Raw genomic sequence first — 11,655 nt, forward strand, 5'->3', positions numbered from 1 at the left:
CCCGGCAGGGTGAGGGGTGAGCCAGCAGCAGTGTGCTCCAGGGTTCCAGAAGCTCCGCCAGAGATAGGCAGCCACCAGGAACACTTGGCCTCCAGCCCTGACCAGAGCTGCTGAGCCCACGGCCTCCCCACCCCACCCTCCCGCCCACAGACAGGGCTGCAGGTGCCCAAATAGGACAGCTGTCATGCCGTAGGCCTCTGCTTACGAGCACCATGCTTTATGCTCGCACCAGAGCACTTACACTGCCCATTCCGAGCGTTGAGAGAAAGAGCTGTCGGGGAGAATACAGACTCAGGGTTGAATTCCAATGCTTTCACTGATCTCATCGCCTCTGCTTTCCTGCAAACCGCTCCAGTGCTGCCTACACAGCTGGAGTGCAGCCCGAGCTCTGGCTCTAGTCATACTTGTGCTTGAAAATTGAATGCAGGGCCTGCACACAGAGCTACAACCCTAGCTCATTTTTATTTTATATTTTATATTATATATATTTGAGACAGTCATGATAAATCACTCCAGCTGGGCTCAAACTTTAGATCCTCCTGCCTCAGCCTCCAAGAGTGCTGGGATAACAGGCCTACCCCCACCACACCCTTCTATACATGTAGATTTTTGGGCAGGGGGTACTGGGGATCAAATTCAGGATCCTGCACTTGCAAGGCAGGTGTGGTGCCCCCAGCCCCTATACTTGTAGATTTTTGAAAACAGGAAAAAGTTTTCTAGGTGCATTTCCCTGGTGACATGCACATCCCCGACAGCAAAGTTTTTGCTGGTTAAGGTTGTGATGCTCGTTACACAGGCAGCATCTACTATATATCAGAACTGGAAAGTGGTGAGGTGGCTAGCAAAATGCCCCCAGTCGAAAGCATTAAAACCCTAGGGTGATTCCGTGAGTCCTAGGCCTGGCCCAGCCCAGTGCTGTGGCTTGCCGGCATCCAGGCTGGGCTGTGGGCAAAGGACTCTGAGCATTGTCCCCATGGCTTCTTTTCCCCAGGAGCCCACACTCACAGACCTGGGGAGATGTCCTCCCCAGCCCCGTGGCCACCCGCACAGCACCCACCAGCTCAGAGTTGACCAGGTTGAAGAAGTCCTCACAGCTGGGCTCCTCAGCCTGTAGGTTGCCAAGCAGAACAGAGGGAGGCAGGCGGAGGAGCAGCCTGGGAAGGAAGGGGCGTGACAGCAGTGAGGCCACAGAACACCCTGCACACTTTCCCCAGCTCCCTGTGACCCTCGACCCTGTCAGAACCGGAGTCCTGGTCCCCAGGGCCCTCCGCTGCATTCTCTGAGTCATGGAGGCTGCCACAAGGACTCAAAGTGAGCTCCCCAAAGTGCCTTTTAATGATCCACGAGGCAGGAGGCACCATGGCCAGTGAAGCCATCCCTGCACCTGCAGATCCAGTCATCTCACATTCTATGAAATCAGCTTGGTGGACACCTTTGAGCAGTTTTTCTGATTTTGACTTGAGCGCTTTACAATACATCCTTCAACAGGAATTCCTGAGGACAAGTCAGAGAGCCTAAACGCAGAGCCCCTCTCCTGCCGCCAGGACCACTCCCTGTGGCAACCTCAAGGAGACAAGCACCCAGGAAGAAATCAAAAAGAGATGACTTCTGGGGCACATCACTGGGTGGGCCCGGGACCCACCGTTTGCACATGAGCAGCTCCTGCTGTCTCCAAAGGCTGGCAGCCACACCTCTCCTACTGGTCAGGGCCTTGAGCCGTCTTTGGAACACCCCGAAGACAAAGTGTCCCTGAGAGACAGGAGAGCCGAGCTCCAGGTCAGCAGCCATCTCCTGGAAGAGAGTAAACCAGGCACTCACACCCTTTTCCTGGTTTCCAAGTGTGTCTTTTGTCCTCAAGAATGAAGGCAGAAAGTCCTCAGGGCTTAATGTTGGCCAGACCCAGAGAGATGGGCTTGGGAGACAGGTCACCATGGGCACTACGAGGATGACGGGCATTTTGCTAGAAATCATTTTAAATGATAAAAAACAACAGGGCAAGAAACGTGGACACAGTTTCTCACATTCTGCTAGGCCAACATTTCACACATTGCCACTCGGTTCCCTTGTGTATACAGGGTGTGTGTGTGTGTGTGTAGGGACATAGAGATGAACCAGCACACATGCTCTGGAGCCTGCCACTCGGAGTGCACAGTCTCAGGCCTGGGGCTGAGGGCACCGGCATGACACAGCCACCTTCTGTGTAGCCACAGCTGGGTGAGCATTGGAACATTTCCACAGACTTTTTCATGACACTGACATTCTTCAATGCCAAAGCATCCTCAGTCTTCTGAAAGTAATAGTGAATCTTGAACCATGTCTAGCTTTTGTGCCTTACTCTTGTAAGTCCGTACTAGCAAATACTTCTCCAAGAACAGGCCTGACTTGCAGTCTGGACTGGGAGTGAGTACCCTCCTCACAAATGCCACTGACGTTGGCCCTGGGGTGGGCTTCTCTGCATCACCCTCTCTCACCTTAGTCTCCTCTCCCGTTCTCCTGCCTCAGCCTCCTGAGCAGTCGGGATTACACGTGTGAGCTACTATACCTAGCTCCCTCCCAGCTCCTACCTGGCTTTGTGATGTTCAGCATCTGAGCTGACGCATCCAGTTCTGCACCACAGGACTATCAGGTGGGAGTGCAGGTGAGATGGAGAAGACCCAGCACTGAGCTCGTGCCTGGGGCTGCAGGTGTGCTGAGGGCCAGCACCAAGCAGGGAATAAACCAGACAGCACTGTGTCCCCTGTGACACAAGGGACAGGGACAGGCAGGGGCCTGGCACAGGACGGCACGTACACAGCAGGTACCCAATAAATGCAGACCAAAGGTGCGCACACAAGTCCTGTCCAGAACACACTTTGTACCGTCTGTAACCCTCGAGACCCTGCACAAATCACCATCTCCCTGGCTCACTTCTGTTTGATGTCCAGGGACAGTGGCGTGAGCACAAAGGTCATTATGAGCAGGGAACCCTGGTGTCTTTCTCTGCAGTGTTGCTTTGATCTGTAAGATTTCCCTGGGCCTCACCCTTGGCTCTCTTTCATTGCCACCTTCCTAAGGACTTTGAAGAACAGCAGTGTGGAGCCCACATGTAGGGTAATGTCAGATTAAACCACACACACCCCGAGGAAACAATCAGTGCAGAGACACAGAGGTTGGAGGGAGGCTTCCCCCTGCACGCCCCCGACTCCCAAGGGCCCCCAGTGCACTCTCAGAAGTGCGAAGTGGAGGTGCATGCTGTGGGTCCTGAGGGCACAGTGCCCCTTTTGCACGCTGGTGACTTTGCAGAGCCTCCAGTCTCCAAGTGCTCTCGGGCCCTGGATAGCACTTCTCAGAGCCTGTTGTCCAGTGCAACCTTGGGAGTGTTACTGGGGACTCAGCAGTTCTACCGCACAGCTGGCATCCCTCACAATGCCTGTAGAGAGTAGGCACCATGATTTCATGCCTGGGATTTTGTGATGTTTGCCTGTGGTACAAATCACCTGCCGCACGCTGCTGCTCAGGACCTCAACCTTGGAGTGAGACAAGGAGTCTCCACACTCTTGGCGGGACTGGGAGCCATTATGGAAATGTGTCATGAACTTAGCAGCGGACGACTCGATGCAGTGGACAGCCTGAGGCCTTGCATCCTCTAACTCACCTGCAGCCTGCAGAGCAGATCCCCATTGCCTTTGCGGCCACCATAGGCCCAGTTGGGACTCTCTGTGTGGTCACAGCTCCTTGGACTGCAAGGAAACAAAGAGGAGGCCACTCAGTGTGCCCTGTCACCTTCCTGCCGCAGCAGCAGCCAGCAAGGGCAGTGGAACCCACAGTGCTCCAGCCTCAACCCAGCGAAGCTTTTCGGTTTAGTATCCAAAACTTGACCACTATAATACAAAAAACCACAGGATTGCTGGGCGTGGTGATGCACACCTGTAATCCCAGCACTCGAGAGGAGGCAGCAGGATGGCTGTGAGTTCCAGGCCAGCCTGGGCTACACAGTGAGTTCAAGGCCCGTCTGAACTACATAATGAGACCCTGGTCTCAAAAAAACCAAAAACAAGGCTGGGGTTTTAGCTCAGTGGTGCCACCACCTGCCTTGCAAGCACATGGTCTCAAGTTTGATCCCCAGTACCAAAAAAACCCCCAAAACCGGAAAAAAAAACCCAAAAAACAAACCACATGATCACATCAATGAATGCAAAAGAAGTGCTAAAGAAAAATTTTATGCCCTACTGTGATAAAATCACTCAATAAATGAGGAACGTGAGGCACCCACATGAAAAAACCATAGCCAGCATCACATTGAACTATACAAAACAAAAGAGCTCTTCCCCCCACAGGGACAAGGCCAAGACATCCTCTGTCACTACCTCTGTTCAACACTGCACTACAAGCCCTAGTTGGGGCAGTTCAATCAGAAGATAACAGGCATCCAGTCTCAGAAGGAAGAAGTTATACTCTCTCTACTCATAGATGGCGTGAGCTTACACACGTACCTGAAGAAGGCACACAAAACACATATTATAATCCAACAGCTCTTGAACCAGGCATGGTGAGGCTGAGGCAGGAAGATCAAATTTCAGAGTGAGGATCACAAGTTAGCAAAAACTACAAAATTGAAAGAAGAAAAAGAAAAAGGCTGGGAATGTAGCTCAGCACAAAGGCCCTGGGTTTAATTCTCAGTACTGCCACAAAAAATTAATTATATTTTAAAAATAATAATAAGTGGATGTTTCACAAATCGAAGGCAAAAACTGGTAGTGTTTCAATATGAATTAATATAAAAACTTGGGTAATAAATAATTCCATTTATAATAATAATGAAAAAAATAGGAATAAATTTAACCAAGGAAGTGTAACTTACACACTAAAAACTGTAAAATACTGTTGAAAAAAATTAAAGAAGTAGTGGGGCATGGTGGCGCATGCCTGTAATTCCAGCACTCGGGAGGCTGAGGCAGGAGGATCACTGCGAGTTCGAGACCAGCCTGGGCTACATAGTGAGTTCCAGGTCAGTCTCAACTACATAGTGAGACCCTGACTCAAAAAACAGAAAGAAAGAAAAAGAAAGAAAGGAAGGAAGGAAGGAAGAAAGAGAAAGAAAGAAAAGGCAGGCTGGCTGCAGAATGCAAACATTCCATGCTCATGGACAGAAAGACTTGATATTATTGAAATGGCAACACCTCCCAAGTGATTTTCGATGAAATACTACAGTCTCTATCAGGGTCCCCGCTGGCTGTGTAGAAATTGACAAGCTAACCCTAAAGTTCACATGGAACTACACAGAACCCTCCATGTTTTTCTTCTTCTTTCCTTAGTACTGGGGCTTTGTGCACAGCAGGCAAGTGCTCTACCCCTGAGCTATACCCTTGCTGTGGCTCCCCCAACCCTTTTTTTTTGAGACAGGGTCTTGCTAAATTTGCCCAGACTGGCTTCAAAGTTATCATCTTCCTGCCTCAGCCTCTTGAGCAGCGGGCATTCCTCATGCACCACCAAACGGAACTCCAAATCAATATTTAAAAGGAACAAAACTGTTGGGCATGGCGACGCACGCCTGTAACCCCAGCACTCAGGGAGCCGAGGAGAACTGCGGCAAGTGCAAGGCCAGGCCAGCCTGAATTACAGATTTATAAAATAAATTATAACATAAACTTATAAAATAAAATGAACAAAGTTAGACGACGCATGTATTTCCTGATTTCAAAACTTGCTACAAAGCTATAGAAATCGAAAGGATGCCGCATGTGACCAATGTGGGGTGTAAGCGCTCTCCTGGGCTGGGCCTGAGCCGTGCCGGTGAGGGCAGACGTTCATGGCTGTCCTGTCCCTGGGCCCCTTGGAATCCGGCCTGCCCTCGCAGTGTGGGGCTCAGGGTGTCGGGGTCAGTGGGGAGGCCGCCAGCCACTGTGCCTCACGCCCCCCAGGTGCGTGTGAACATGCCTGTGCCTTGGCCTTCTGTGGCTGCTCATTAAAAGGAAACAAAAACACCAAAAGGGTGCACAACTGGCACACAAGTGGACAAAGCAAGCAATGGGTACAGTTGATAGTTCAGAAACAAGTCTTCACACGAAAGCTGAACTGAAAGCTCAACTTTTTAAAAAAAATAGTACGATGGATAGAACCCAAGGCCTTCTTCTTTTTTTTTTTTTGGTTTTTTTCGAGACAGGGTTTCACTATGTAGTTGAGACTGACCTGGAATTCACTACGTAGTCCAGGCTGATCTCAAACTCACAGCGATCCTCCTGCCTCAGCCTCCCGAGGGCTGGGATTACAGGCGTGCGCAACCACACCCGGCCTGGTTGCCTGATTTTTGATGAGTGTGCCAAGACCCTTCAGTGAGGAAAGAATCTTTTCAAAAAATGGTTGTAAGACAAATGGGCAGCCACGTGCAAAAAAATGAAATTAGATCCCTATCTTACAATATACCCAGAGTAACACAAAATGGGCAAAACTTAAAATATGCGTTAAAACTAAAAACAGATGCATTGAAAATTTTGTGTATAAGGTGACATTATCAAGACAGTGAGAAGACAAGTCACAGAATGGGAGGGTGTATTCGCCAGCCACGTACTGCTGAGAGCTTACACCTGTGACACAGGGTCCATACAACTCCGTCAGACAGCCCGGTTTTAAAGTGGGACAAGGGGGCTGGGATGGCCTAGTATGTGTGAGGTTCTACAAAAAAAACAGCAAAGGATGTGACCAGACATTTCTCCACAGACTACATGAACGGTCTGCAGCACATGAGAAGATGTTCAGTGTCAGTAATCCTCTGGAAAGTGTGAATCAAAACCAGAAGGTAACAGGGCTGGGGATTTAGTTCAGTGGTTTTGCCACCTGCACTGCAAGAACGAGGTCCCAAGTTTGATTCCCGGTACCAAAAAGAAAGAAAATAAAAATGAATTGAAACACATTAATATTAAAAAAACACACACAAAGAACTAGCACGGCAATCCACACCAACTAGGACAGCTCTCGTCAAGCAGTCGGAAGACAGTGCAGTGATGGTGGGCAGGACTGGAGAGCAGGGCAGCAGCTCTGGGAACCAAGTTACGTACAGCCCAGGAGCCCCACTTCTACGCACAGTCCCCCGAAGAGAGCACAGGCCCACACAAACTTAGGCACAGATGTGCACAGCAACACTATTCAAAACAGGCAACAATCGGAAACAACGCAGACACCCATCGATGGCCGCACAGCCACCAAAACAAGGCCTGCCCTTCAGAGTGTGTGTAGCCATAGAAGGAAGTGCTGACCTGCACTGCAACTCAAAGCATTTTGCTCAGTGAAAGAACCCAGATACAAATGGGGCAAATGAGAGGGTTCCACTTAGACAATGTGTCCGGGACGGGCAATGACACAGCAGGAGGTGGATGCGACACCAGCGGCTGGTGCAGCTCATGCACTGCTGGGCCAAGTGCACACACTGGCCAGCCCTCCTGAGCTGCTCTCGGGAGCCCAAGGGGACACAGGGATGGACCCGAAGCCACTCTGCCTGGCTGGTGTGGCTCCAGCCCCTGCACACCAGCAGGAAGCACTTCTAACAATGCGGGCCGCACAGAAACATAACTGAAAGGCAGTGACACGCCTTGGGCTTAGACACTGCAAGACTTCATGGTATCTACACAGACGCTTGAGGGGGACAAGCCGGCAGTGGGACAAACAGGTGTGTGTGCTGAGCTATCTCACCACCATGTGGATGGTGTAACACGCAAAGCAATATGACCTGTCACCCTACCCTTGACAACACAATCCCCGCCCTCAGTGCCTGCATCACCAAGCAGAAACCCTAAGTACAGCACCAGAGGTGACTCCTTCAGGCCACTGCTGCACCTTTCTCGTCATCCCACCTGCTGCTTCAAGAACCGCTCTGCGCCCTAATCTGTGTCTTTGTATGTGTGGTGCCTGCTGGGCCATCTTCTGTTCTTCACACTTGTGCACCCGGAACCCCAGCTCCAAAGCAGAGACGGCGCTTTGTGGACAGAGCTATACACCCCAACCTGCTGGCTGCATGCCTGCCCTGAGCACATCGCACAGACCCTGCCAGCGGACCAACAACAACACTGCACATTCTCAGAACTGTCATAAAAATGCATTCTGGCGCTGCGTGGCTGACCTTTGGTAGAAGTCCATCAGCACGTCGATGAGAACCGTGCACGCCACCTCCAAGTCCCCACTGCAGCCCCCTGCAGCTGAGGGTGCAGGGAGGAAGTGCTCGTGGATCGCCCACTGGTGGAAGTCCTGCCTGCAACAGTAAACAAGGTGGGTTGTGGGACGCGCTTGTGCAGGGCTTCTCCATGCCCCAGAGGCCCCGAGCAGGCATGACACATCTCTGGTGACTGCACTGGGGGCTCAGGAAAGGCACCATCTCAAGGGTGACCTCTGCCACCAACCAAAGCCCAGACAAGATGTCATCCCACAGGGTGGCCACTGGCTGTACCCACGATGAACTCCATGCACGGAGTGGACAACCACACAGATGTAGGCCATGTCACCTAACAAACAAGGGCACAGCTGACCACGGGCAGCAAAAGAACGAGGCAGCACTGCACGTGCCCGGGGGAAGGCTCTCAAGGACTCGGTTGGTGTGGTCTGTTAAGTGAGAAAAGCCGACTCCGACTGAGACCCTCCCCAACCACTCAGCCAGGAGCACCTGGGACCCAGGTGACAAGGGGCGGGGCAGTCTCCATCTGCGCTGCATCTGGCTGAGGGTAAGGGAATCCCAGAATGCATCTGGACCGTTTCATGTCAGCAGCGACCTGCATGGCTAGAAGATGATTCCCCTGTGTCCCTCTTGCTCATGGGCCTGGATTTCTACCCTGGGAAGGAACTACTGGGCAGGCTGGCCCTATGAGACCTGAAGGTAAAGAGACTGCTCTGTTGGGGGTGGGGAGGAACAGGTTTTCTTCCACTCAGGCTTTCCCTTCTGTTCATTCTCCTCACCCAGACCCTGTGACTGTGGCCACAGCACATGGAGACAGCACTGTGCACGTGCGGAGGGTCTCAGACCACACAGGATGGGGCGGCTCCTCTGAGGGCCACCTTCCCTCAGACTCTCCACACCTCTGTGGTGACCACACTGGCCTCTCTGCCTCAGCTCTGCTCCCCCACACCCAAGGAACTGCTTGCCACTCCTCACCCATGCCCAAGCTGCACATCAGGCCTCGCCATCTGCCGTTGGCCCTGAGACCCACCATGCCTGCGCTCCTGTGTCCCCACTTCAAGCCTGCCCCAGGGAACCCTTACCACCTGGCCCTTGCTTTCATGGCCCTGTATTATGTTCACAGCACTCTCCCCCGCCTTAAGCCCTCCTTCTACATCCATCTCCCGGGGGTCCACAGCTCCCAACACAAGCCCAGGGGTAGGTGTGCCACACCTGCCTTCTCTGTACAAGGGTGTTGGCCAGACAGGCTTCCTTCACTCTGCCCCCACCCCGCCCGCTTCTAGAATATTCTGAAAATGGCTGACACATGGTAGGAGCTCAATAAATGTTTTTTTGGATAAAAGAACAAGTAACGGGCTAGGGATTTAGCTCAGTGGCACTGCAACTGCCTTGCAACCATAGGTTCTGAGTTCAATCCCTGCTACACCCCCCGCAAAGAAAACCAAGTAACTGAAACTGAGCAGGAAGGTTACTGTTAACCTGCACATCTGCTGAGGGCGTAATGAAACATTCCTGAAGATGATGCAGAAAGCCACACTACCGCTCCCCAAGGTGCTCACTGTTCTGTGTCTGACAGGGGATCCGCTCCAGGGAGGATTTCCAGTTCTCGCCGCAGCCAGTCTCTGTACGTCAACTAGAAATAAGGAGCAATTAGCACAGTGAAGACGAAACACAAGTCCTGAGTCCAGCTTGTAAACTTTTCTCACGGTATCTTAACAACACTGTGCTGAAGCTGCGGCAGCAGGACAAAAATCACCCTTCTGTCAATGAATGTCTACCCGAGGCCACTTCCCCTCTGTGAAACCAGAAGGCTTCCCCACAAACATGTCTGCACGGCAGGCTGTTTCCTCTATCTGCAATGCTGGGGAGCACAGTTTCAGATTTCAGTTTCTTGGAGAAGGGGTGCTCAACCATGGAATATTTTTTCCCAGTATAAAAAGGTAATTTTATTTTTTTGGAGACAGGGTCTCACTATGTAGTTGAGCCTGACCTGGAACTCACTATGTAGCCCAGGCTGGTCTCGAATTCACAGTGCTCCTCCTGCCTCAGCCTCCCGAGTGCTGGGATGACAGGTGTGCACTACCACGCCCTGCTTGAAAAGGTAATTTTTATGAAATTTCACACAACACATGAGAAACTAAGAACCGATAAGTCCTGGAAACTTCTGTACTGTTTACAAACCCTGGCGTGAAGCTAACCAACACTGCTCAAGCAGGTACTTGTAAATACTCATTGCCCTGCAGCTAGCTGTGGTGGTACATGCCTATAATCTCATCACTTGGGAAACTGAGGCAGCAGAACTGCTGCAAGTTTGAGGCCAAACTGGGCTGCAAAGAGTTCAAGGGCAGTCTGAATTACATAGTAAAACCCTGTCTCTAGCCACCCCGCAAAAAAAAACACAAAAAACAAACCCAAAATCACATTGCCCAGTTTGCAGTTACTCTGTGGTATCTACAAACCCATTCTGTCAGGGGTTACAAAGTAGAACCAGGAAACAATTTTCTAGGTTCCTTAAAAACAAATTTTTTCTGTAATAAATAGCTACAAATAGCTTATTTCTTTTCTTTTCTTCTTTTGTGTGTGTGTGTGTGAGAGAGAGAGAGGCAGGTGGCGGCACAACTGAGCTAAATTCCCAGCCCTACAAATAGCTTACTTCTTATTTGAAGTTCTTAGAACAGCTCCACAACTCAGGGTGAACTAATCTGAAAACCACACAATCCACTGAAAAAGCATGTCAGGGAACCCCCTCCAGCACAGCCCTCATGAAACAGGCAGCAGGATGGTTGGGGAGTCACCTGAATGTGGGGCCAGGGCCAGGGCCAGGGCCGTGGCCGTGACTGCCCCAGGCAGGACAGCGCTCAAAGGAGATGGGCACGGCAAGTACTCAGCCATTCACGGCCCCACCACTATCCATGGTGGAGGCCTCACCTGCCTCAGCTAACAATCATAACACTGAGAAAACGTGCTAAAGCGGTCCCAAGACTTCTCCTAACTGAACAGCCAGTAAATACCTAGGAAATGAATGAGAGCTGTGGACCTGTTGCGGGGGTGGCACCTAGCAGGCTGGGCATGTCCTGGGGGACCGCAGAGGCTGCATCCCTATCACCAGGCCTGGGAGACATTTAACATACAGTTTTAGCCAGATATAGATAGCACTGTGTGCCTGTGACACCAGCACTCGGGAGGCTGAGACAGGAGAAATCACCGTGAGTCCGAGGCTAGCCTGGGCTTCATACAAAATTCAAGGTGAATGCCCGAGTGCTCATTGAACAATGTAATATGACCTTGTCTTCAAAAAAAAAAAAAAAAGAGGGCCGGGAATTTAGCTCAGCAGTTTGGCGGCCTGCCTTGCAAGCGCAAGGACCGGAGTTCAATCCCCGGTACCAAAAAAGTAAGTGTGAGTGAGTGAGTGAGTGAGTGAGTGTGTGTGTGTGTGTGTTTTTCCGCCCCCTTCTCCCCACCAAGGACCGGAGTTCAATCCCCGGTACCAAAAAAGTAAGAGAGAGAGAGAGAGA

The 11,655-nt window shown here is 51.3% G+C and overlaps 1 protein-coding gene across 1 annotated transcript in view; it reads right to left on the reverse strand.

Annotated features, from left to right (window-relative positions):
- Fanca (FA complementation group A) overlaps nt 1-11,655 on the reverse strand; it is a 47,879-nt gene that overhangs the window by 5,014 nt on the left and 31,210 nt on the right. Inside the window, exons 29-33 of the mRNA XM_019207956.2 lie at nt 9,700-9,773; nt 8,093-8,221; nt 3,635-3,719; nt 1,643-1,791; nt 1,058-1,154 (exon numbers count right to left, since the gene is read on the reverse strand). Of these exons, the coding sequence (XP_019063501.2) occupies nt 1,058-1,154; nt 1,643-1,791; nt 3,635-3,719; nt 8,093-8,221; nt 9,700-9,773 (534 nt within the window). The remainder of the gene's footprint in view (nt 1-1,057; nt 1,155-1,642; nt 1,792-3,634; nt 3,720-8,092; nt 8,222-9,699; nt 9,774-11,655) is intronic.

This window comes from Fukomys damarensis, unplaced genomic scaffold (assembly GCF_012274545.1).
Source record: "Fukomys damarensis isolate Sample0158 unplaced genomic scaffold, DMR_v1.0_HiC HiC_scaffold_32, whole genome shotgun sequence".
Lineage (NCBI taxonomy): Eukaryota > Metazoa > Chordata > Mammalia > Rodentia > Bathyergidae > Fukomys > Fukomys damarensis.